General features: G+C 35.7%; 2 protein-coding genes across 2 annotated transcripts; one reads left to right on the forward strand and one right to left on the reverse strand.

Moving 5' to 3' along the window:
- Positions 1-9,825: 9,825 nt before the first annotated feature.
- Positions 9,826-19,689, forward strand: LOC131662251 (enhancer of mRNA-decapping protein 4-like). Its single transcript, XM_058931985.1, has 12 exons — positions 9,826-10,832; positions 11,719-11,768; positions 11,847-12,003; positions 12,108-12,326; positions 12,909-13,037; positions 13,314-14,900; positions 15,436-15,795; positions 15,920-16,039; positions 16,166-16,336; positions 17,732-17,890; positions 17,998-18,123; positions 19,203-19,689. Exons 1-12 carry the CDS (start codon positions 10,062-10,064, stop codon positions 19,509-19,511), a joined length of 4,158 nt encoding a protein of 1,385 aa, XP_058787968.1. The 5' UTR covers positions 9,826-10,061; the 3' UTR covers positions 19,512-19,689.
- A 3,485-nt stretch (positions 19,690-23,174) lies between these two features.
- Positions 23,175-24,163, reverse strand: LOC131656460 (chaperone protein dnaJ 11, chloroplastic-like). The gene has a single exon (XM_058926172.1). The coding sequence runs from the start codon at positions 24,075-24,077 to the stop codon at positions 23,610-23,612; it is 468 nt and encodes a 155-aa protein (XP_058782155.1). The 5' UTR covers positions 24,078-24,163; the 3' UTR covers positions 23,175-23,609.
- Between the last annotated feature and the right edge of the window lie 3,228 nt (positions 24,164-27,391).

Genomic DNA, 27,391 nt, shown 5'->3' on the forward strand with positions numbered 1-27,391 from the left:
GCAGACCTCTGATAATGTACCTAACTGTGTTAGAAGATTCAATGGGGTGTGTACTCGGACAACATGACGATTCCGGTCGAAAGGAGCACGCAATCTACTATCTTAGCAAAAAGTTTACCGATTGTGAAACAAGATACTCACTACTCGAAAAAACTTGCTGTGCCTTAGCATGGGCGGCTCGCCGACTAAGACAGTATATGCTAAATCACACCACTTTCCTGATCTCCAAGATGGATCCAATCAAATACGTGTTCGAAAAACCTGCTCTCTCTGGAAGGATTGCAAGATGGCAAATGATCCTAACAGAATATGACATTCAATACACTTCGCAAAAAGCAATCAAAGGAAGTGTGGTAGCTGATCATTTAGCTCATCAAGCAGTAGATGATTATCAGGCATTGAACTTTGACTTCCCAGACGAAGACATTATGCTAGTCAATGACTACAAACAACCAGGATCCCGATGGACTATGGTTTTTGACAGAGCTTCTAATGCGCTCGGCAATGGCATCGGAGCTGTGATCATTTCCCCCACAGGAGGTCATACACCCTTCACCGCCAGATTGTGTTTCAATTGCACCAACAATATAGCCGAATACGAAGCATGCATTCTGGGTCTCAAAGCTGCAATTGATCTAAAAATCAAATTCCTTGAAGTCTACGGAGACTCGGCCTTGGTAATCTACCAAGTCAAAGGGGAATGGGACACAAAGCACCCAAATCTAATTCCATACAAAGAACATGTGTTGAGTTTGATTCCTTACTTCGAGGAGATCACTTTCGAACACATCCCACGCGAAGAAAATCAACTAGCTGATGCCTTAGCTACCATGTCATCCATGTTCAAAGTCAATTGGGACGACGAAGCTCCTATGATCACCATTTACAGGCAAGACGAACCAGCCTATTGCAATGAGATCGATACCAAACAAATGGAAGACAAATCATGGTTCCATGAAATACAAAGGTATCTCGAAACCCAGGAGTACCCTGAAGGGGCATCTATTAACGACAGAAAGTTTCTAAGGAGATTTGCCTCCAAATTCTTCCTAAGCAATGGAACTTTGTACAAACGCAACCATGACTCGACTTTACTTCGTTGCGTAAACAAGAAGGAAGCAGAACAAATCATGGAAGACATACACAATGGTACCTTCGGTACTCATTCCAACGGACATACAATGGCTAAAAAGATCTTGAGAGCAGGTTACTACTGGTCTACCATGGAGACAGATTGCCATCATCATTCCAAAACTTGTCACAAATGCCAGATATATGCCGACAAAGTGCATGTACCTCCAGTTCCATTAAACGTTCTGACGGCTCCTTGGCCTTTCGCAATGTGGGGTATTGATATGATTGGAGAAATCAAACCTACTGCTTCCAACGGACATCGCTTTATCCTGGTCGCTATTGACTACTTCACAAAGTGGGTAGAGGCAGCTTCATATGCTTCTGTCACCAAGAATGTGGTAGCCAGGTTTATCAAGCACAATCTCATTTGTCGGTACGGCATCCCCGAAAGGATCATCACTGACAATGGCACGAATCTAAACAACAAAATGATTACTGAACTCTGCACGCAGTTCCAGATCAAACATCATAATTCTTCTCCATATCGACCAAAGATGAACGGCGCTGTCGAAGCCGCCAACAAAAACATCAAGAAAATCATACAAAAGATGACAGTAACCTACAAAGACTGGCATGAGATGTTACCTTTTGCTCTTCATGGTTATCGCACATCTGCGCGTACTTCAACAGGGGCAACTCCATTCTCGTTAGTCTACGGTATGGAAGCAGTTCTCCCAATCGAAATCCAGATTCCTTCCTTAAGGATCATGAAAGAAGCCGATCTAGACGAAGACGATTGGATTCAAACTCGATTCGACCAAATACACTTGATCGATGAGAAAAGACTTGCAGCTATCTGTCATGGCCAGCTATACCAAAAGCGCATGATCAAAGCATTCAACAAGAAAGTCAAAAGTCAAGCATACCAAACTGGTGGCTTGGTTATCAAACGCATCATCTTACCACAAGGTGATCCCAGAGGCAAATGGACCCCCACCTACGAGGGACCATTCATAATCAAGAAAATATTCTCCGGCGGTGCCATGTTGCTTACCACCATGGATGGCGAGGATTTCCCACACCCTGTGAATGCGGACATAGTCAAAAAGTACTTTGCTTAAAAAAAAAAAATATACAGCTCGCTAAGTTGAAAACCTGAAAGGGCAACTTAGGCAAAAATGAGCGTCTCGGTGGATTGAAAACCCGAAAGGGCGATCCAGGCAAAAATTAGAGACAAAACAAATACAATCCCGGTAGGCTGAAAACCTGAAAGGGCAGCCTAGGCAAAAATTAGGGAATAAAGCATACAACTATGTCCCGCTCAGCTGCCTACTCACCGACAAGGTTCAACACCTCAAAGACACCAATCAGTCCAATCACTTTCTTCCAACAAGTGAGGGATGAGATGCTCGAAGACAGATTGGCAATAGCAGAATTGAAACTTGACTGGATCGTTCTCACATAGCTATTTCTTTTCATAAATACTTTTCAAAACTTTCTGACAATTTCCTACTTCTAGGATTGTTGTCTCCCTATACTAATCCGCCTATCACGGCACCTTTTCAAAAATCAATGCAGCTTATAACTAACATTTTCATTTTTTCTGTTTTGAATACGCGAGCATCCCAATGATATTTTGAATGAACATATGCATTTGAATATGATTGATGTTTACCAGGAAAAACAGGAATAGCATTCCGGACATGTCCCAATTATTTGGACATTATCCTAAACCAGCATCAGAAGGAAGTTTCCCCAATGGAGACACATTCCTCAACAAATCCCTCAAAAAGATTTTTCTTTCGAAAGAAGTCTTATTCCCCAGCAGGGTTGTTCCAGATTACTGTCTTCAGAAGGTGTGATCTCCGCACCCAAACTTGGTCAGATAGTGCATCGGAGGATTATGCATCTTCCTCATTCCCACTCCAAAGGGCGTCACAGTCCGAACTCTCAAAACTACTGTTCATCCCCGAGCAGTAATCAAAGATCCTTCAATAGAACATCCTGGTTCTCAAAGAATTTCCCCAACCCAGGGTACTCAAGCGAGACAGAAGATCATCAACAACCACGATGCCTTCACTTCCAAATGGCTAGCAGGGATTTATTTTCCCAATCACAATGCCTTCATTTCTTGACGACTAAGCTGGGATTTATTTTCCCAATCAGGAGCTTGACACGCTCTAAGCTGCATAAACCATGCATCACATTCACACTCATATTCACATTCACAATCATGCATCATACGCATATTCATACACAACATAACTTGCATATTTCTCCTCTAGCTCGAGGATCTCATATCATACATGCATCGTAGACATCGCATATTATTAACTTGATTTTTCAGGTAGACAGATGTCTTCAGCAAAGATGTTCTCACTCACATGCAGTGTTCATCCTGAATCTTATTCAGACAAGCAGTCCTTTCAGATACAATCAAACCAAAGATTCACTCTGAAGAACTCTCATTCTCAACTCATTTATCATCTAACATTGCTAGTCTAAGGCGATACCTCCGACGGTTCCAGAACGATCTAGCATTTCAGATCTAAGGCGAAACCTCAGACGGTTCCAGAACGATCTAGCATTTCAGATCTAAGGCGAAACCTCAGACGGTTCCAAAACGATCTGGCATTTCAGATCTAAAGCGATACCTCAGACGGTTCCAGGACGATCTAGCATTACAGATCTAAGGCGGTACCTCAGACGGTTCCAGAATGATCTAGCATTACAGATCCAAGGCGATACCTCAAACGGTTCCAGAACGATCTAACATTGCAAATCTAAGGCGATACCTCCGACGGTTCCAGAACAATCTAGCATTTCAGATCTAAGGCGATACCTCCGACGGTTCCAGAACGATCTAGCATTTCAGATCTAAGGCGAAACCTCAGACGGTTCCAGAACGATCTAACATTGCAGGTCTAAAGTGATACCTCAAACGGTTCCACAATGATCAACTTTCAAATCCTTCATCAAGATATAATCAACAGATTCATTCTGATGAACAAACCATCAACACATTGTCCAGGTGGCATCCGAAAGCCCATCTCAGGTAATGTTTCAATCTGCCAACAACATTTCACTGACAACATTCAAATGCAACTTCCAACATCTCTGCTGATCAAGGTAAGTGCAAATTTTCAGGGCATCTAATTATTCAATCATCTTCTACCTTCAGATTTCAGACAATCTCTTCAGGTTTAAGAAGATTGAATAGGGGCAACTGTTATACCCCAAAATTTGCCCACATCTTTTTTCAAGAAAACTCCAATCTGAAAATTAAGAGTTTCATATAAACATGGATGTTTATTTCAAATATCCTAAACATATGAAGTGCTTAAATTTCAGAATTTCTCTTACACAGTAACTTGGCTAACAGTGGAATTTATTCTTACGCAAACGCCAAATGCTGTTCATTACACCACAAATACTATTTATTTTACAGATAAATAGTACTAACACAGTTCATGCAGGGTTAAATCTTTTTGCAGGCGCAAAAGCAGGAAACTCACACTGTACTGGTAACAATTGTTTTTGGTTTCCCACTAACTTTTGTACTATATTCCATTATTTTCAAAATCTTTTCAAATCTCTCCTTTCAAATTCAAATCTCAACTTTATTCTCCATCTCTCTTTTTCCAACAATACCTTACACTTTCTTTCAAATCTCACTTCCACTCAAATTTTCCTTTTGTACGGAATCACATCATTCCCCAACGTCTCTTTCCTTCTTTCCATTCTATAAATACCTCTCATTTTCTTCCATAAAATCTCACATCAAATTCCAATTCATCTTTCAAATTCCTATCTCATATCTATTTTCTCTTCTTCCCTAACAAGAATGGCAAAGTGGATAGAGACACTGTTTCTTACAGTCATCACCATTGCTACGGTGATCATGACTTTCTTCTGCCTACACAGTCCTGAGGAGTGTGGACCTGCAATGGTTATGCTCCCAATCATCTACATGTTATTGATCATAGCATGGTTCATCAACCGTCATTTTTAAAATTTGTCGTGTTTCTTATTTTCTTAAACGTACCGTCTACTCGTCGTACTGTTCAATAGTATGTAATATTTATGCTGTCAGTATTAAATGTTGTACTAGTTGTCATAATATTGCTTAATTACTAAGATAATATTTTGTGTAGTTTCTGCCAGTCAAATATTTCTATTTCTGTGCATTTAACAATCTTCAGGTTATTATCGGTAATTTTGCCCGCATACCGTAAATATCAGTTATTTATTATGTTTCTGTTTTCTAACAAGTCATGTAAATAAATTTTCATGCTTCACACCAAACAAAAACAAAAATAACAACAAAAAAGAAAATTAACTTTGACAGTTGATTTTTCACTTTAACTGCTGCTTCAGTACACGAACAGTCGGTTGACAGACAAACTGCAGACAGTACAATTCTCAGTGATTTGTACAATCAATCAAATCAATCATTCACAATTCAAATTTCCAAGATTTTTGTGTTAGAAGTCTTCTGAATATCACATGATTAGCAGAAACTCAACACTGCACAAAAATCAGGTACGCTTAACTGCCTCCTATACAGACAGTCCCTAATCAGGGTTTTTCTTGTTTTAACAGGAGCAACAAGTTTTGGGAGCTCAAATGGATTTCATATACATCCATACATCTCAAAGTACCATCATACAAATTTTCAAACTTCAATTCACTCAGACGCACCGTCAGCAGCTCAAACAGTCAACAGACGACCCGTTTGACCAAAAAAGTCAACTGACAGTCAAAAATGAAATTTTTTGCCAAAGTCCACATTTTGTCAAAGGATTCAACATTTGATCATTGGATGATCACAATTCATCAAGGAAAGATCAAAAATCAACAAAACCCTAAGATTCAAAATTAGGGTTTTTGCCTGAAAAGTCAACTCAACTTTGACTGATCATAACTCTCTCATCCTTCATCCAAAAAATGTCAACCAAAGCTCATTTTGAAGGAAATTCAATTATCTTTCAAATGCAATTGATCCCATGGTCATTGCATTCACCATCTGAAAAATATGGCCAAAGACATTACAGGTCATTTTCAAAGTCAACAAAAAGACACTTTTTTCAAATGGACACACAAGGAGAACCAAAAATCATTTTGATATGAGACCAAAGACATTGGTTAGAGGACTCTTTGAGGTTTCCAAAAAGTGCAAGATCTCCTTCATATGACAAAAATTGAAGGATTTACACCTTGTTGAAGTTGGCTAAATTTTGGGAAAATGCATGAAATCAACATTGCTCAAAAATGTTTTTTTTCCAAAAGATGCCAAGTTTTTATGGTCCAAACATCTTTGCCATGTTACTATGGGCCTCCCACGACCAAGATTAAGCCCATATCTTTATTGGCCATTTTTTGCATAATTTTATCTTACTTTAAGATTAAAATTAAAAAGAAAATGCATGGATAATTGATGGCTTGATCTCCAAGTATGACACACCTCCAAAGTCTTCATTTTTCTGCAGAAAATTGATGCCCAAGACAAGTGCATTGAATAGAAGAAGACTTGGTCAACAATTCAAAGATTTTTAATATTTTAAAAATCAAATTTTCAACAAGAGCAATCAAAGCTTCTTGCTTCACTTCCAAGCAGCCTTTGGCTTATAAATAAGCTATTCTACTTCAGCAACAAAAGAGACACGAGGAGATAGCAAGAGTATAGCAAAGAAACCTCTAAAAAATTCTCAAAATTCTCCATACTTTGTAACTTTCGAATTATATATTTCAATCACTATCAATACAAACCAATTGCTCTAATCATCTCCTGGCACTTAATATAGTAAGTTAGAAGCAATAACCATGGCTACATACTCATAGAATACGTATTTCAAAAATAACATATTCATGCATATTATCAACTTGTGATATCTAAACTATAAGCTTATTTAAACACAATCTAATGCCTTTGCCATCCATTTGAGATCATATGGGGTAGATCTAACGTTTAACATGTGAGTTTAAAGCCCTGAATCGTGGGGTGCCATGGTTGAAGCTCAAAGCTTCAACCTCTTCGTGTTCATACTTAACGTGGTCAAATGAGAAAACTAACCTCACCATTGGACTCAGGAGGTCATCTTTAGTAGATCTGGGTCCTTGTGGTTTTTATTTTCATGCGTTTTTGTAGGTTTCAAAAATCCAGAAATTCGAAGGTGAAATCCGCAGGTAAAATTGCAGGTAAGTTCGCAGCTAAATCCGCAGGTAACTTGGAGAAGATGATGAATAGTGTAGTTGAATGTTTGACTGCACGCATGGACGCATCTGGCTTCTCCATTGGCCAGCTTTGGCGCGTGTGGACCCCATCAAGAGTTTGAATTCATTTTGAATTCAGTGCATGCAGTCTTATCATTATGTCATGCTCTCTTCAATCTGGGCCATAGATCTTCATTAAAAATGAATCCAACACACCATAACACACAACCACACCATGCACCTTCATCTGACTTCCACACCAGATTAGTATCCTTTTTAATTTTCTATTTTATTTTATTTTTATTTGCAAAAATAATTAAAAATAGTTAAAAAATCCCAAAAAATTCACAAAAAATATTTTAAACTTCTAAAATAATATATTATTTTTATGAAACAAAAATATTTTATTTTTCTTCAAAATTTCAATATTTTTCATAATTAATTAGTATGTATTTATATATTTGCTTATTAATTATTCTAGCCAATCAAAAAATCATAAAAAAAATTGTTCTTTGTGTTAAATATTGTTTATATATCATAAACTAATTTTGTACATATTTAGGATAATTTTATCATCAAGTTTTAATTATTTGTGTAATTATTTGCATAATTATGTTTTAATTAACTTAAAAAATCCAAAAACAAATTTCAAAAATTCCAAAAAAATTAGTTTTGTTCTAAAATCAATTAACAAACATTTTGTACATATTTTTAAACTTATTTGCTAGGTTTAATCATATTTCCATCTTTTCTTTATTTTAAATTAATTAATAATGCATTAATTATATTTAAAATAAATCACAAAAATACAAAAATATGCCTTTTATTTCTTGCAATTTAAAATTCCTAGATAAATGTATAGGATGTCAAATTCATGTAAATAGGCTAGTTTACATTTCCCGCACAATCGATGTAATAGCGTAGATTTACTTTCTGCACTTTACATTTCCGCATTTTAATTTCCAGCACCCATATAAACTGCGTGTATGTCAAAGATAAAACTGAACCGTCAGATCACTAACTTCAAAGATAAATACCTGAATTCAATCACAATCACATTTGCACCTCCTAGGGTAACCCCTTTTCACTCTTTTCAAAATCAAAGTTACATTTCTACTGTTTCGAGTACAAAATCGAACCTTTTGTTTATATCCGACGAATGGATAGATTTTTAAAGGGAACAAGGATAAAGACCTCCTAACTCAGGGTAGACCTCCTAGTTTGCTTGCTCAAAAATCAAAACAAACAAAATTCTCATACACTGTTGTTTTTCAAAACAAATTTTCCAAAAGACAATATTTTGTATACATCCAAACACGGATCATTACAAAATTAACGTTCTTTTCAAAACATCTTTCGAAAGATAAACAAGCATTTGTATATATCCGCACAAGGATCATTACAAATTCTATTTGCAAAGGTATTTCAAAAACACAGGTAAAGCATTCCGAATCAATTGAAAAGTAAAGCAAACGAGCTAAGCAAACTAAAGAGCCCATGGATAACCATGGATACAAAGGGTGCTAACACCTTCCCTTTGTATAACCTACCCCCTTACCCAGAATCTCTCAAAGGTCTTTTTTCTGTTTCTTTTATAAACCTTTCCTTCATTGGATAAAATAAAAGGTCGGTGGCGACTCTGTAAACTTTTTTTCAAAAGAGACGCGAAAGCGTCCGATCGACAAAAAAGAGTCAGTTCACGTATCCCACCCACGGGAGGGGTATGGCCCGAAAGGACGGTCCACACATGCGTTATGTATTTTTTTGACAAATAGAGTCAATGAATAAAAAACATCACCAACAATATTCATGTTAGAACAAATGAAAAAAAGAGTAAGAAGTTGAGGAAATGATTCATAAGAAATCTCTATTAATGTAAAATCTCGTCATAAATACCCTCCAATCCAATTGGCGCATCATATTAAAATATAACATACAATATTATATGATAATATCTTATTACATAAATAATTTTATTTTGCAAAAGACACATGTAACATACCAATTGACACACTCTTTGAATAATAAAGAGAACATACCAATTGAATTGACGCTTTCTTAGAATAATGTGAGCAGACGCCAAATAATTTTATGTGTGCTATGAAATCTACGTGGACGCGCGAATTAAATTGGCGCGTTTTTTTTAAACACGAATAAATTAGAATTTATTTAGAAGAGTTCAAAATATTAGACACGCGCCAAATAACTCTATGTGTGTTATGAAATCTACGTGGACGCGCGAATTAAATTGGCGCGTTTTTTTTAAACACAAATAAATTAGAATTTATTTAGAAGAGTTTAGAATATTAGACACGCGCCAAATAACTCTATGTGTGTTATGAAATCTACGTGGACGCGCGAATTGAATTGACGCGTTTTTTTTAAACATGGATAAATTAGAATTTATCTAGAAGACTTCGGAATATTGGATATTGATTTAAAAATGTTAGATATTTGAGTAAAATAATTCAAAATTGTATAAGGTAAGAAAAAAAATATAAAATGGTTTACAATAACCTAGAAGTAATTGCGTTTTAGTGCATGCATCGTGCAGCTTGCAAGTAAGTGTGTTTGGAATACCGAAAATCCCCATCTCTCCATCTTCCTTCACAATCAGATCTCACTCACTCTCTGCACTATCTCTCTCCCACTCTCTCTCTACCCGAATCTGAATCTGAATCACCAGCAGAAAACTTCACATATTCTCCAATCTCATCAGATTGAATTGATTATTTAATCAATAATCAAATCCACTTTCAATTCAATCTGGTGTGATGTCGAATCCCAATCAACCCCAACCTCCTACTCCTTTCGATATGCACTCTTTCTTCAATCCCCCAAACCCTAACCTTAACCCTAGCCCTAATCCTATAATCTCTTCCCAATTCCCGCCGTCTGCTCCGTCACCGCCACCGTCTTCCTCCTCCTCTTACCCTCCGCCCGCCGGTCCTTTCCCTCCCCAACCTTTCCCCCACCACCATAACAACCTCAACAACAACAGCAGCAACTACCCCTACGATCACCTTAACAATTTCCCAATCCACCACCGTTCCCTCTCTTTCCCTACTCCCCCTCTTCAACCTCCACCTTCCAATCCCAATCCCAACGCCGGTGCACGTCTCATGGCTCTCCTCAGCGCCCCTCCCCAACAACAACAACACCAACAACTAGTTTCCGTCTCTGTTCCATTCACTTCCGACTACGCTCCTGCTGCTAATTTACCTTCCCCTTCGCCTGCCGCCTCTATTACAGCCGCCAATGCAGCTGCGGCCGCTCTGATTCGGCTACCGAGTAGTAAGGTTCCTAAGGGAAGGCACTTGATTGGGGACCATGTTGCGTATGACGTGGATGTAAGGTTGCCTGGTGAAGTACAGCCTCAGCTTGAAGTTGCTCCGATTACTAAGTACGGGTCGGATCCTAATCCGATTCTCGGTCGACAGATTGCTGTGAATAAGTCTTATATATGTTATGGGTTGAAACAGGGGAATATTAGAGTGCTTAACATTCACACTGCAGTTAGATCTTTGCTTAGAGGCCACACTCAGGTTTGCTATTATTAGTACATTCTTTTATTCATTTGTCGCCGTCTTGTGATTGCAATCGTTTTCTAACTGAGAAAATAGCATTAGGGGTTAATAACAGTTTAAAAGGTTTTTGTCATATAAGAGTTCATATGCATATATGTATAACTTACTACAATTGAAGAAAAAGTTAGGTTACACTCTACTCTTTATAAGCTGTTTGATGATTTATCCGTGAGAAACAAGTTTATGGACACATCATAACGTTTTCAGAGGCTTCTTCAAGTACATATAGGGCCGCTTATTGTCATAAGTTAAGCCTATTTAACCTCTACCAAGCGCATGCTTTATGAAGCGAGATGAACTTAAGAAAATTTAATGTTATTTGTTGATGATAAGAAAAATACAAATGTGGATTGATCAATGCTTTGAGAAAGCTTAGCTTTTAAGCTCCCAGCATACACCATTTCCTTTGAAGTTTAAGTTCAATCTAAATTTGAAACGGAAAAGTGATTGTGAATTATTATATTGATGACGACCTTATTATTTTCTTGAGTGTTCAATTCATAGGACAAAAGCAACAGATACCAACAATTAAGGCAGAGTAGCACACCATGATAGATTTTCTCACTTGAACTTCTCTGCTTATTGGTTGAATTTATTTTGATTTGAAGTGCTGCTATAATTCTCTATGGAAGGCAACTTTGTGTTTTGTTAAATGCAACAGAGTTCTCTTACTTATTGAAAGTTTGTTTGCTGGTCTGCTGTCTTTTAGCTGATTAATCTTTTTTTTATAATTTTTTTTAATTTCAACTATAATGCAATGTAAATGTATGTTATTAATGGCATAACCACTAAAAGACTAATAGGTTTATCGTGCAATTAATCTCTCCCTTTTAAATCTTCTCAGAGAGTCACAGACTTGGCGTTCTTTGCTGAAGATGTTCATTTGCTGGCTAGGTAAGTTCTGTGACCTGAAATTTTTTTAGTGGCCCAGTTTGTTTGTATATGGATTATTGGAACATGTTTTTTTTACAGTGTTGGCACAGATGGCTGTGTCTTTGTGTGGAAAATTTCTGAAGGTCCGGATGATGAAGATAAGCCTCAAATTACTGCCAATATTGTTATTGCTATCCAAATAGTTGGAGAGGAGAAAGTTGAACATCCTCAAATATGCTGGCACTGCCACAAACAAGTAATTGTCCCACACTATCTTGTTTTGTTGTTCTCATTCCCAAAAGCCTTGGTTTTAGTTTCTCCCTTGTACTCTTGTTATATTAATTCGACATTTTCATACAGGAGATTTTGATAGTTGGTATGGGAAAACATGTTCTGAGAATTGACACCACCAAAATTGGAAATGGTGAAGCCTTTGTGGCAGAAGATCCTCCTAAATGTCCCCTTGACAAGCTCATTGATGGGGTTCAGCTTGTAGGAACACATGATGGGGAGGTCACTGATTTGTCAATGTGCCAATGGATGACAAGTCGACTGGTATCTGCATCACAGGACGGCACGGTTTGTATTTTCTATTTATGAGTATATTAATTACTGCAACAATTTTTTCAAAATTTAAATTCAATTTTTTTGGTTGAAAGCTGAAAAGTTTTGTTCAAGCATTTTCGCTGATGAGATTAATAATGTAGTGGCACAAACGTTCTTTGAACATATGTGATTTTCTTTCGGTACATCAGTTTGTAGTATTTAACTAAAAATCAAACACAAATATGACATTGGGTATCTTGAAAGATAAGAATGGAGAGAAAAAAAATATAATAGACTAAATGACAGACAAACTAGTAAGGATAAGAGTGAACAGATATGAAACAGGGAAAAAAGAGATATTATTGTCATTTTAAATTTATTTTGTTTTAGACCAACACAACTTGTACTTCTACCAAAGTTATGTAACAGGTTAGTTTCATTGGGAAAAATTGCTGGCCGAAAATTACATCCTATTGTCTTCATCAAGTTGAATATTGTCGCAATCGAGTCCTTTTTCCTTTAGCTTGCCTATATCCTGTTTTTTTTTTATTTTTTTATTTGTTTAGTTATAATGATGTGCTAATCATACTTGTCTTAAATAATCATATGTTGCAGATAAAGATATGGGAAGATCGGAAGACACAACCACTTGCTATTTTGAGACCTCATGACGGGCATCCTGTTTTTTCTGCTACGTTTTTTACTGCTCCTCACCAGCCCAATCATATTGTCCTTATCACAGCAGTAAGTGTGCTAATAGCTTTTTATAGTATAGCAAGCCGGGTCTCTGAATCTGTCTTTCCTGAAGTCAGTGCAATGCAATTTTTGTGATGAAGACCATTTCTATTCACTATAGCATAATAACTGTGTATTGTTTAGAATTATGATTTTTGCAGTGGTACATGGTTGCAGTTCATTACTTTTATCAGATATTTCCCCATAGTTCTTGACTTTATTCACACGCCATGTCACTAATCTTGTGATATTTGTTTGACTTGTTTTTACATTACCCACTTGTAGGGACCACAAAATCGGGAAGTGAAACTCTGGGTCTCATCAAATGAAGAAGGTTGGCTGCTCCCAAGCAATACTGAATCTTGGAAATGTACTCAGACTTTGGAGTTGAAGAGTTCAGCTGGGCCGTCTCTTAAGGATGCATTCTTTAATCAAGTTGCAGCATTGCCTTATGCAGGTCTGCTTTTACTTGCTAATGCACAGAGGAATGCTATATATGCTGTGCACTTAGGATATGGTCCTAATCCCGAATCAACTCACATGGATTATATAGCCGAGTTTACTGTCACCATGCCTATTCTGAGTTTTACTGGAACAAGTGATATTTTGCCTCATGGCGAACATATTGTTCAGGTTTATTGTGTTCAGACACTGGCTATTCAGCAGTATGCCTTGGATTTAGCACAATGCTTGCCTCCGCCATTAGAAAATGTGGGACTAGATAGGGTAGATTCCAATGTTTCCCGAGATGCAATTATTGCTGAAGGGTTCGCCTCTCTAGACTCGTCTGCAGGTAGAACATCTGAGATGCCTTTACCCAGTTCTACTCCCAAAATAACAATGCAAGCAAGTAGCACTGAGAGTGGTCTTGTTGCAAGATACCCTTTAAGTTCGGGTCATATCGAGGCACCTGTTTCTAGAGAAATCAGCAGTTCAAATATTGAGGCTAAAAATGTTCCGTTGGTTCCTTCTAGTAGTGATGCTAATATTGTTTGTGTTCCTTCTCCACCTCTTCCTTTGAGCCCAAGGTTGTCCAGGAAGCTTTCTGATTTCAGGAGTCCACAATCTAACTTGAGCGATCATGTTGGGGACCAAGCTGTTAATGATTATTCAGTTGAAAGACAAATGGATACCATTCACCGGAACTTGTCCGACCAATTGAATAGTGATTCAAAGAATGATGAAAATAAAACCAATCAGGATGACATTTCTAGTGTACTTAACCCTTCTGTCATGTTTAAGCAACCAACTCATCTGGTTACACCATCTGAGATTACAAAAGCCAGTTCCTCGTCTGAGACTAATATGATCGATAGAATGAATGAAGTAGAAAATAAGATCCAGGACGTGGGTAATGCAGAAGTAGAGGTGAAAGTGGTAGGTGAGGCAAGGCCTAATCAAAATGATGAATTTGGAAAGCAGGGGCCACAACAAAACCCAGTTTCTGATGGCAAAGAAAAATTCTTTTGCTCCCAGGCTTCTGATCTTGGCATTGAGGTGGCCCGAGAATTTAGTGCGATAGGTGGGGAAACTTACATTACAGAGGAATCCGGACAAGTTGATTCTACTGGAGGGGATTCACTGGCACAACCCTCTAATGCAGGTGAGGATGGACTTCAAGACTTGCCAAAAGATGTCCATGAAAAGGTTTCTGACTCATCTACATCAACAGTAGTACCACCGTCACCTTCTTCTAATTCAAAAGGAAAGAGACAAAAAGGTAAAAATCCTCAACCAACAGGCCCGTCTTCCCCATCTCCAAGTGTATGCAATTCAACTGATTCGTCTAATGAGCCAAATGGAATTCCAAATCTCCCATCTACTGAAAATGGTTTGCCTCAAATTATGGCAATGCAAGATTCACTCAATCAGGTGATTGCTCATGTGTTAATTACTGTTCACGATGCACAGCTAATAAATGCACTTCTATATTTTAATGCATTAGAAGGTATTTAGATTTTAGATAGAATTTTTGTAACGGTGCTCTTATTAATAAGCATGCTTTTATAAAAGGCAGAACTGCAATAAATACATTTTCCCCAAGAAACCTCCGATTGTTGTATTCTTCAGGGCTTAAGTTAATGACACCCTCTCTGAAATGGTAAAATGAAGTTTTCTTCTTGGAAACAAAATCTGAAAACAGTTTTTCTCATTTTCTCTCTTTAGCTGCGAGAGCCTTAAGCTTCTTTAGAAGTACCCGTTTGTTTGAAAATACCCATCTAGACGAGCTTTTATTTCTTTATGTCAAGGCCTTGAGGACAGTGTAAATTGTATATGTTATACACTACTTTTTTTATTCTTTCAATGGCAGACAATAAACAAAATGTAATTGAGTAACATTACATATTTGTATTGTGTATTTGGGAAATTTTACTCATCAATAGTCCATTGTCTTCTTATTTGGCAGTTATTGACAATGCAAAAGGAGATGCAGAAACAAATGACAATGATGGTTGCAGTTCCAGTTACCAAAGAGGGTAGAAGGCTTGAAGCAGCCCTAGGGAGAAGCATGGAAAAAGCTGTCAAGTCCAATGCTGATGCTTTGTGGGCTAGAATTCAAGAGGAGAATGCAAAAAATGAAAAGTTATTACGAGACCGTATTCAACATGTTACAGGTTTGATTACTAATTTTACGAACAAGGATCTACCAGCAATAGTGGAGAAAACTGTAAAGAAGGAAATGGCTTCAGTTGGGCAAGCTGTAATTCGTTCAATGTCTCCTACTATCGAGAAAATAATATCCTCTACTATTGCGGAATCCTTCCAGGTTTGTACATCATCTTTGATCTTTATACGAGTAGATATTAGATATTTTTTTGGACAATAGTAGAAATTAGAATGAACACGATGAAGTTGTCTTGCTGGGATCTAATTGGCACTTTATGCATTAGAGAGGAGTGGGCGACAAGGCAGTGAATCAACTTGATAAATCAGTTAATTCAAAACTCGAAACTACTGTAGCTAGGCAAATCCAAGCACAGTTTCAGACAACTGCCAAACAGGCGCTTCAGGTATGTCACTAATCTTGATTTCAGTTTAAATGAGTTGAATTTTGTTTTAATTTTTAGTTGGATTCAGTGCTTTTTGTGATTTCATGAGGTAGGTTTTATTCACGAATGAAATAATTTCATATGTAGGATGCACTCAAATCTAGTTTTGAAACATCAGTGGTTCCTGCATTTGAGATCTCCTGTAAAACCATGTTTGAGCAAGTGGATGCTACATTCCAGAAAGGCATGGCTGAACATTCAAATGCAGTGCAGCAACGCCTTGAATCTGGGCCTACTTCATTGGCAATGACTCTAAGGGTGAGTAACTGAGTATACTTGTTCATTTGGGGCCTTTTTGTTGCAACCTTCTCCTTGCCATTTGAAAAAAGTTCAGTGGTATTTTTAACATTTTATTCGAGGGAGATATGGATATTTAATGAGTCTTGGAAGATGATCAGAGAGATTAATGCCGGGAAAAAAAATAAAGAGTAACTAATTTGGATTTCAAAACATTACACCTTAATAAAATATGTTAAATGTTGCTTATTTTGAAGAATTTTTACAAGAAAAAAGAATATTTTGGCTTACAGTGAGCTAGGGTTGACTATCTTTTCCCTGATGTTTTATATTTGATGTTTCAAACTGCCAAATATCTTGAATTACTTCCACTTCTGCTTAGAAATGCTCTGTTACCCAAGTCTTTTTTTTATGTCTATATGTATGGCAGAGTACAGTGAAAGAGAGAACATGGGGATATGCTCTCTCTGAAACAAGAAAGATCTGGATATAATTGCATATTTATTGCAATTTAGTAGTCTATCTTCTGTTGCAGTTGAAAAGAAGATATTCTGCAATTATAAGTTTTGCATCTATTTATGCCTGCCTTTTCTCGAGTGTACTGGGGGCTTCACACCACTAGCATCAGTGTTGGCACATATTGGCCACGGCAGATATCGGTTGTGGATTTTTGGAAAACTGATATGGCCAATTTGTGAAGGATGGGCCATGTTGTTAATCTTAGATAGCATTCGCTGGGCACCAACCTCCTAAAATGCTATAGCAGTATAGGGGATAGTGGAATAGCTGCTATTGCAAAGACGAAAAAGAAGTTGACCAAGTAAACATAAATATTCAAAAATAGGAAAATATACAAAGTTAGAGAGACTTTCATACTTAATAGTTAAAGAACCTAGTAATAAAAAAAAGTTATAGAACCTAACATATAGAGCAATACAACTTAAGATGAAAAGAACATACCAAAACTAAACTAAAAGTAGGAAGAAAAAATGATTGTTTGTAAGCAGGGACATGACAATGAAGAACACGACATTACTCTTAAAGGGTTTGGACATGACAATGCTATACTATCGCGGCTTTTGACAACATAGAGTATGGAGGTGCCATATGTTGGCTGGTATGTCGGATTTTTGGCTTTCCGCCATGGTCCGCCAATGCTGGTATGTCGGACTTTTGGCTTTCCGCCATGGTCCACATATGTCGGCTGGTTTGCTGACTTTCATGTCTGCTTAATGTATGGTTGTGTCCTAGATTCTTTTTCTAAAAACTATTAGTTTCTTAGGTTAACTCAGGGTGATATATTTCGCATGAGCTGAATAGAAGTGATTGGTTTTGAGTTTTGGTCATGACACCCTTATATGGCTTGCCAATGTCTTTGTATCTCAATGTTGGTATTTCCCTTGATGTTTTTGGCAGGATTCCATTAATTCAGCCTCATCAGTTACTCAAACCTTGACCAGAGAAGTGCTCGAGGGTCAGAGAAAGCTAATGTCACTTGCAACCTCAAGAACAAACTCAGGCACATTGAGTACTCTGCCCATCCAGCTGAACAATGGTCCATTACTTCCTGAAAAGGTAGGAACTTGGCTAACTATTACTGGTCTTCTTTGTCGAAAGGGATCATATCATACTATTGATTTATATGGTAGTAGTGACAACTGCATTTTTGTTATGCAAATCAGGTTGAGGCACCTCTAGATCCCACAAAGGAGCTAGCAAGGTTGATTTCTGAACGGAAATTTGAGGAGGCATTTATTGCAGCATTGCATAGAAGTGATGTATCTATTGTATCTTGGTTATGCTCTCAGGTATGTCAGAAATGTTTCCTTATTTTAAATTTAACAAACAGTTCTCTCCTGTTGGAATGTGTTTATTTAATCATTTCATTTGATCGGATTCGGGTGTGTAGAGATTTTAATGGAGCAGAGGGTAAGCATCAATGAGATATTTTATTTAGTTGAGAGGAGGGATTTTAATGTGGGGAATTTATTACTTAAAACCTTTGTAAGATATCATGGGACATTTAATGTAAGGATGTTTTAGTCAATCTTAAATTTTATAATACATCTCTCATCCAAATCTCTAGAGACCCCAAATTGACGAGTAATTTTGATTCTCCTCTTTCAAAAGAACGAGCCAAACAATGAAATAAACCCAGCCAAACAATACCTTCTGAAAAGGAAGTTGTGTAAAACCCAAGGCTTTGTTTGAAATGACGGAATGAGATGGAATGGACAAAACTCCATTGTTTGGATTAGTTAAAATCAAATGGATTGAAGTCGAATGGAGTGGTATCTATTCTTCACTTTCCACCATTTTCTTACTTTCTGATTTCGGCGGAATGAGAAAACGACTTTATCCATCTTAAAATATCCAAACAATGGAACGGAGCCAGGAACCGTTAATCTGCTCTGTTCCATTCCGCTTCATTCCACTCTGCTCCTTTCTATTCCGCATTGTTCATTTTAAAATATCCAAACATAGCCCAAAAGTCAGTTGTTTGTAATCTAGTTCAGCTTGAGTTAGGTTTCTGATTTGTGGCATATATATGAATTGTCGACATTTTTACAGTCAATCATTATCTTGCCATTCTCCCTATCACATTTTCCTTTGTTTTGGAATTGTTGTTGTTGAGGAAAGCTCTCCTTTCACCTTACTGCAAATATTCAAATAGAACCTACATCACGTTAAGACGAGTGGTTTGTTTGGTACACTATCGGGAATATCTTTGCGAGGGAGTGGTTTAAATAAACTTCATTCTGAGAGCATTATCTTAATTTATAGCATTTTATTGGCCCTTATTTCAGCCAAGCATTAGATTGAGTCTCGTGCTGTTGTGTATTGTGCAATTGATCATTGGGAGAATCACTTCATTTTTGATGTGCAGGTTGATTTACATAGACTTTTGTCAATGGTTCCTCTTCCCTTAAGCCAAGGTGTAGTGCTTTCTCTTTTGCAGCAGTTGGCGTGTGATATTAATAACGACATGTCCCGAAAGATCGCATGGATGACAGATGTGGCTACTGCCATTAATCCCTCGGATCCCATGATAACAATGCATGTTCGGCCCATATTCGAACAAGTCTATCAAATACTGAATCATCAACGTAGCTTGCCTACAATCTCCGGTGCTGATCTTTCAAGTACCCGCCTTTTATTGCATGTCATCAACTCCATGCTTACGACATGTAAATGATTTATTTATAGAACTGTGCAAATTTGTCTTTGAACTCTTCTAATACGATTGGAATTTTGTACAAAGCTGTGAGTTTCATTTAAAGGGTCAAAATCAGTAAAGTTTCATGTCAATTATGTCAATTATTCACCTGGACATTGTTCTTTTCTGTTTCAATTTAGATACTGTTTCATTTTTAGTTTCGACATGTGTCAACTCGAAAAGGATTATGATGTAGAGAAGGAAGTTATATTGTTGTCTAACGAAGTTTGCAACTAAAAGTGTTCATATACAAGCAAATAAGCTCGTTTTTTATTATTTGGTAGTGGTTTATGAACATGTTCTATTTTTTTCAGAGTTGTGTATTTAACTGTGTATTCAAATACTATTATACCTCGTTGACTTATCTAAAATAAGAATTAAGGGGCCACTTTTTTTTCTTTAGAACAGAATTTTTTTAATTTCTACATCCTATAAGCGGGCCAATTATTTTTAGAAGTGATTATTATTAAGGATATGGATACTACTTGGGAATGATTTTAGGTCTATGATAACAAATTAATTTTAGTTAATGGGAATTAAATGTAAAAACTAATGTTATTACTTATGTAAAAGTGAGTTAAATTATCTTTGTTGATATGAAAAACCTGTTTGGAGTTAGAAGTTAATTTTCAATCTGACATTTCTCAAACATGGTTGATCACATTTTTTTGTACGAAATCACTTTTAACCCTCCTTAAAAGTTGAACATTTTAAATATTTGATGGTTGAGAATTGAGATTATGGGAAAAAATTAAAATATTTTTATACTGTTGGTGCAAATCAATTAAATCCTTTAAGAAACGTAGAAATGTGTTGACAACTTGGGAAGTATACGTGGGAAGAGGACCTACTGAAAGGAGAGAAATCATTGTTTGCATGTCTGTTTTCTTAAATATTACTCAGTCATTTTTAAAAAGGGTATCAAGGTTTACGTGACAATTAAGCATTGTTTGCATGTACTTTGGTGATTTGAATTTGATATCGTTGGTTCTTTCATGAGTTTTAGATGACAATTGTTGAGTAAGAGCGAAAGAGATCAACGGTTTGCCACTATATTTACAGTTTTTCATAGTCATATAACTTTTATTGCCTTTTTATCTGTTCCCCAAGAAGTTTAAATTCCATAGACTCTTTTCCTCTGTCCAAGTAATTTACCTTAAAGGCGCACACACATTTATTGTGTTTAAAATTTAAAATACAGTTTTATTTTCTTAATTCATCCGTCCCAAAATAACAAGCCAAGCGATGACTATGCAAAGTTTGATCATGGTACTATATTAGTTGTATCCATCCCTATCCGAATCCATATCTGTTTGATACCAAATTATATCTTTTGCCTATGTTATAGATACCTAACTAGTTGTCCCCTCATTTACAGTAAAAATAAATATATAAATTATAAAATATTATATATTATTAAAAAATTTCAAAATTTTTATTGATAAATTAATAAAAAAGATGAACACTTATATTAAAGTGTGTAATATTTTAATAGTAATATATTTTTAAAATTAATAAAAAATATTAAATAATAATAATAATAATAATAATAATAATAACAATAATAATAATAATAATAGTAAAATTTAAAAATATATATTGTCAAATATATGATGATTGGGTGGTATTAAGGTTTCTGAATTTTTATTGGATAATTATTCGTGTTCATATTTATATCTTCTTTATATATTTTACTTTATTGTATTTTTTTCGAATCTAATTGTTATTTCTATTTTAAACTCTTATTTTACTCAGTATTATTTTGCGGATCCAGCTGTCATTCATATTTTAGATTTATATTCTACTTAATATTTTTTGGATTCAATGATTCCTACTTTAGACATGAGAAAAATTGATATAAATTGTTTTACATTTTTTACACCGACAAACAATCAATGACGTGTATCTCATCTAATCACATTTAAATTTAAAAAATATTTTAATAAATTTCTATTTTATATTGTCATTGCATATCTATTATAATTTTTTTTACATAAAAATATAATATAGAAATAATAATAATTTTATTAAATTATATTTATTAATTTTTTTTTTAGAGATGAGGGTTGTAACTTATACCCAATGAGTGTGGGTGCAGACACGAATAAGTATCCATTAAAATAAACGAGTATAAGTGCATACAGAAGTACTTTTTTATCCACCTTGCCAATTATCTACATAATGTATATCTTTTTGACATAATTTTATTTTACTCGTATTTTATCCAAATCCAGTTGTTATTCCTATTTTAGACTCTTATTTTATTCGGTATTATTTTTGGGTCTAGCTGTCATTTTTATTTTAGATTTTTATTTTACTCAATAATTTTTAGATTCGGTTGTCATCCCTATTTTAGACATGAGAAAAAGTAAAATTGTTTTACACTTTTACACTTATAAGCAATCAACGACGTGTATCTTGCCTAATCACGTTTAAATTTTAAAAATACTTTAATAGTTTAGTAATTTCTTGTTTTTTATTGAAGGATAGTGTAAAACTATTTTACATTGCCAGTGTATATCCATTGCAATTTTTTTAGACATAAGAATATAATATGATAGATAATATAGAAATAATAATAATTTTATTGAACTATTTTTATTGATTATGTATGTGAATAATACAAAAAAAAAAAAAAGAAAATAATATATTTAGAAATGAGAGTTATACTTAAATCCAATAAGTATGAACACTGACACAGATAATTATCCAGTAGATTAAACGAGTACAAGTGCATACACAAGTACCTTAGTATTTACCTTGTGCATCAGCTACAAAACTACTACGTATATCTTTTTTACATGATTTTATTTTACTCATATTTTTTCAGATCCAGTTGTTATTCCTATTTTAGACTCTTATTTTACTCGGTATTATTTTACAGGTTTAGGTGTCATTCTTATTTCAGATTTTTATTTTACTTAACAATTTTTGGAATCAATTGTCATTCCTATTTTAAAAATTTGAAAAAAAGATATAGTAAAATTATTTTACACTTTTTACATTGAAAAGTAAAATTATTTGAAAAATTATTTTTGGATCCAGTTTTTAAAAATACTTTAATAATTTAATAATTGTTGTTTTACGATAATATAAAACTAATTTACACTGCTAGTATATATCCATTATATTTTTTGACATAAAAATATCATATGATAAATAATATTGAAATAATAATATATTTTTTTAAATTTTTTTATTAATTTTATATGTGACTAATTCATAAAATAAGAAAATACATAATATGAGAGTTGTACTCGTACCCAATAAATATGGGCGCTGACACATATAATTATCCATTAAGATAAAGTATTAATGCAGACACAAATACCTTAGTATTCACCTTGCCCATTACTTCATAATATATGTTTTATATTTTAATTTATTTTATCATATAAAAAATGGATGTCTATTTTTTAAAAAATACATCATACTCAAATTATTATATATATTTAATATAAGTTTTTGTTTATTTAATAATTCTTCAATAAAAAATTTAAAATTATATAATAATTTTTAATTTTTTTAATTTCTTTTTTATTAAAACTGCAAATAGAGATAAGATTGATGCCCATGCAGAAATTGACTCAGGAATCAGGAATTCAGGATACATAAATTTTTTCCAATTATAGATGTGAGTATGAGGCAAGGATTATATTTACTCCAGGTAAAGTTATTATAACTTACTCCAAATCTACACCATAGATTCTTCTCAATTTAATGGTTAAAAATAATAAGTAATTTTCTCTCTCCACATTTAATTACTTATTCTTTTTAACCACTAGATTGAATTACTCTTGAAATAAATATAACCCTTCTCTATTTGATATTTAATTCGGAGAGAGTAGCAACTATTTCTGCAACAATTTCTTTTACTTCCTTTTTAAAATTTACCGACTAATTTAAGAAAAAGAATATTTACATTCTCACCAAACGAAGTAACAGAATTCACTTTGCTAAACTAGCAATTTCAAATCTCATCACTCTCTTTCTAATTTCCTATTTTTCAATTGTTTTTCTTTTCTTTTCTTTTCTGTGAAGTTTCTTTGATTTTATCCGAAACAAGTTGAACGCTTTCTACCAGCATTGATCCGTTTCCCATCTTGTATATCCCGAAGAATACCGTTTCGGTGTCATCGAAGCCGAAAACTGCCTATTCCTCTCGCACTGTGCCGCCATCAACGACATGTCGTACATCGCTCTCGCTGATGGATCAGAAAGCGTCTCGTAAGCTTTGCGGATCTCGATGAAGTCTCTGTCGCCACACTCCGGAAACCGTTGCGCCGCCGCGTCGGGATGGTAAACCTTCGCCAGACTGCGGTAAGCCGATTTGATCTCCGAATGAGATGCTCCCGGCTTGATTTGAAGAACTTCGTAGAGACTTGTCGCCGGTCTCCGTGTGTCGACAACTGCAGATGAGGCTCGGACGGAAACCGTGCGGCGATTTGAGCTATTGGAGCTCGGTTTCCGGACGGAGGAGGAACAGTCATCGGAGAATTGGAGTGGTCCGGTGGAGAGGCCGGTGAAATTGAGCATTGCCGCCATTGAAAAATTGAATCAGAGAATTGAGAAGGGTAAAATGGGAATGAGAATGGAAATGTTGGAGCTTCTGTATTTTGGGAAGAAGCATTGTGTGGCGAGTTTTTTATATAGAGGTCAAGGAAGAGAATGAATGAGTATACATTTAGGGGGTATAAATGTAATTTAGCTTGCATGGTGTTTAACTGTGTGCTGTCTGTTAAAGAAAAATAAATTAAAAGCTTTCTAGAATTTCAAGACAGGTCCACATCACTATTTCCTTATATTGGAAATTTTCTCTCTTTAAAAATACTTATTTCTTTAGTTGAAAAATAATTGTTATTTTCAAAAATAGTAATATAATATTTTTTTTATTAATATATTTTTAGTTAGTTTGATGCACAAGATAGAGACAAAATATGATAATGAGTAGAATAATTATATAATATTTATTTTTAGTAAGTTTGATGTACAAGATAGACACAAAATATGATAATGAGTAGGATAATTATGTAATATTTAAGGGACTCCATTGATAATATTCTATCTAGTTGCTGAATATATGTTTAAAAAAAATATTATTTATATATTTTTATTTTAAATTTTAGTATTCGGCCTTTGCCATCTATACCATTATGGCAATTATCGTTTCATGTACTTGATGCAACATGAAATAATAAATATTAATGTGAGCAACTAGATTAAAGACGATTCTGTAATTTCACAGGTTAAGGTAGACGAGGAGGAGAGAGTTAAGGAGCTGTCAATGGTTGTCAAACCGAATGTGGAGGGTGTGAAAGTAGATAAGGTTGTCTTTATGTCAGGGAGGCAGGTTATGGGGGGGTAAAGTAAAACAACGTAAACAACCGACTTCCCTGCTTGATTTAAAAAGGGTGGCGAGGTTGTCAGGTGTTGATAGGAGAGAATTGCTTAAGGCTTTAAAAATCGCAAGAAAAAGTAAGGGAGAAACAAATTCTAAGTCTCGGTCGAAGGTTTACTTTCAGGGCGAGTCTTTATCCGCTGAGTCTAATTCTTCCGTAAATAAGGATGAATGGAAATATTGGATGGCTATACATGGGGGAGATAAGGAGGTGCAGGCTGATGTTAAGAAGGTTGGGAATGCGATTGGTGTTAGTTTTGCGGGTGATTGTTCTAATATATTTAGTGTTTTATCTAGAGGGGTGAAGGGGAAAAAGGAGAACGTTAGGCCGAGTCAGGGAGTAGGTGGGGCGAGGAAATAATTATCTTAGTAGGAAGGGGGTGGTGGTCAAGGGGGTCGTGGGTTATGATGAAGATTATGTCTTTAAATATGCGTGGTCTGGATGGGTGGAAGAAGCGTAGAGAGGTGAGAAAAGTGAGAATGACGAAGCGTCTGTGGATCTTTTGCATTCAGGAGACTAAATTGGAAGTGGTTGATGAGTTTGTTTATCATTTTCTTTGGGAGACTGGGGAGGTGGGATTTTCATTTAAGCCATCTGTTGGGGCATCAGGTGGTATATTGACACTATGGGATGTAGAAGAGGTGGAAGTGTGGCTGACCCAGTCAATAGAGCATGTCTTGATTATTCAGGGAAAGTTTATTAAGAGTGGGGATGAATTCTGTCTGGCCGATGTGTATGCGCCTTGTCGTGGTGCGGGGCAGGAACTATTGTGGGGCAATTTAGGGAATATTATTAGTTTTGAGGTGGTGGTCTTTGGTGTGTAGTTAGGGATTTTAATGCGATGAGACATCAGTCTGAAAGACGTAGTATTGTTACCGTGGATCCTTCAGTTGTGGATTTCTCTTTTAATAGGTTTATTGATGATAATGCTCGGGTGGATTTTCCTTTACATGGGAGACACTTGGTATCGTGGTGATGGTCGTGTCATGAGCATGTTGGGTAAGTTTCTGGTGACGAAAGAGTGTGTTAGAACAAGATTTGTTCTGATCAATTATCTTAGTTTTGATGATAACAATAATATGAATTTTGCTTAAGATAATATGGTACTCTAATCCAATGCAATTTCCTTTTCAGGAAATATATAAAGAGTATGCATAATTCAGCGCTCAGAAGCTTTGTCTCAAAGGGTTCAGCATGCAACATCAGAACATGGTCTGGCAAGACATCAGAAGATGGTCGAAGCAGAATCAGAACATGGGTCTATGGAAGCATCAGAAGAACAAGAGAACAGAAGCACTGAAGTTCTGATGGTATCACGCTCAGAAGCACTTCAAGGTCAGAAGATCAGAAGATGCTTTGCACCAAGCTGTTTGACTCTGATGATATTCAAACGTTGTATTCACAAACATCAGATCAGAAGAAAGTACAAGTGGCAAGCTACGCTGACTGACAAAAGGAACGTTAAAAGCTATTAAAGGCTACGTCAGTAGACACAGCGTGAACAAGGCTCGAGGTAGTTGACAAAAGCGTATAACATTAAATGCGATGCTGTACGGAACACGCAAAGCATTAAATGCACTCAACGGTCATCTTCTCCAACGCCTATAAATATGAAGTTCTGATGAGAAGCAAGGTTAACGATTCTGCACCAAAACAACTCATATTAAACTTGCTGAAACGCTGTTCAAATCAAAGCTCAGAATCTTCATCTTCATCAAAGCTCACTACATTGCTGTTGTAATATATTAGTGAGATTAAGCTTAAACGTTAAGAGAAATATCACAGTTTGTGATTATCGCTTTTAAGAAGCATTTGTAATACTCTTAGAATTGATTACATTAAGTTGTAAGGAACTAGAGTGATCGTGTGGATCAGAATACTCTAGGAAGTCTTAGAGGTTATCTAAGCAGGTTGTAACTAGAGTGATCGTGTGGATCAGTATACTCTAGAAAAGTCTTAGAGGGTATCTAAGCAGTTGTTCCTGGAGTGATCAGTGTGTGATCAGAAGACTCTGGAAGACTTAGTTGCTGACTAAGTGGAAAACCATTGTAATCCGTGCGATTAGTGGATTAAATCCTCAGTTGAGGTAAATCATCTCTGCGGGGGTGGACTGGAGTAGTTTAGTTAACAACGAACCAGGATAAAAATAACTGTGCAATTTATTTTTATCTGTCAAGTTTTTAAAGCTACACTTATTCAAACCCCCCTTTCTAAGTGTTTTTCTATCCTTCAATTGGCATCAGAGCGCCGGTTCTAAGGTGCAAGCACTTAACCGTGTTTAGAAAAGATTCAGGAAGAGAAAAACGCTTCAGTAAAAGATGGTTGATGAAAGTGAAAAGTCTACACCTGCATCTACATCTGGCTCTGCTGAGCAATACAACGGTAACAATGGTTATACTAGACCGCCGGTATTTGATGGTGAAAACTTTGAATACTGGAAAGATAAACTGGAAAGTTACT

Source organism: Vicia villosa, linkage group LG3 (genome assembly GCF_029867415.1).
Source record: "Vicia villosa cultivar HV-30 ecotype Madison, WI linkage group LG3, Vvil1.0, whole genome shotgun sequence".
NCBI classification, from domain to species: Eukaryota; Viridiplantae; Streptophyta; class Magnoliopsida; order Fabales; family Fabaceae; genus Vicia; species Vicia villosa.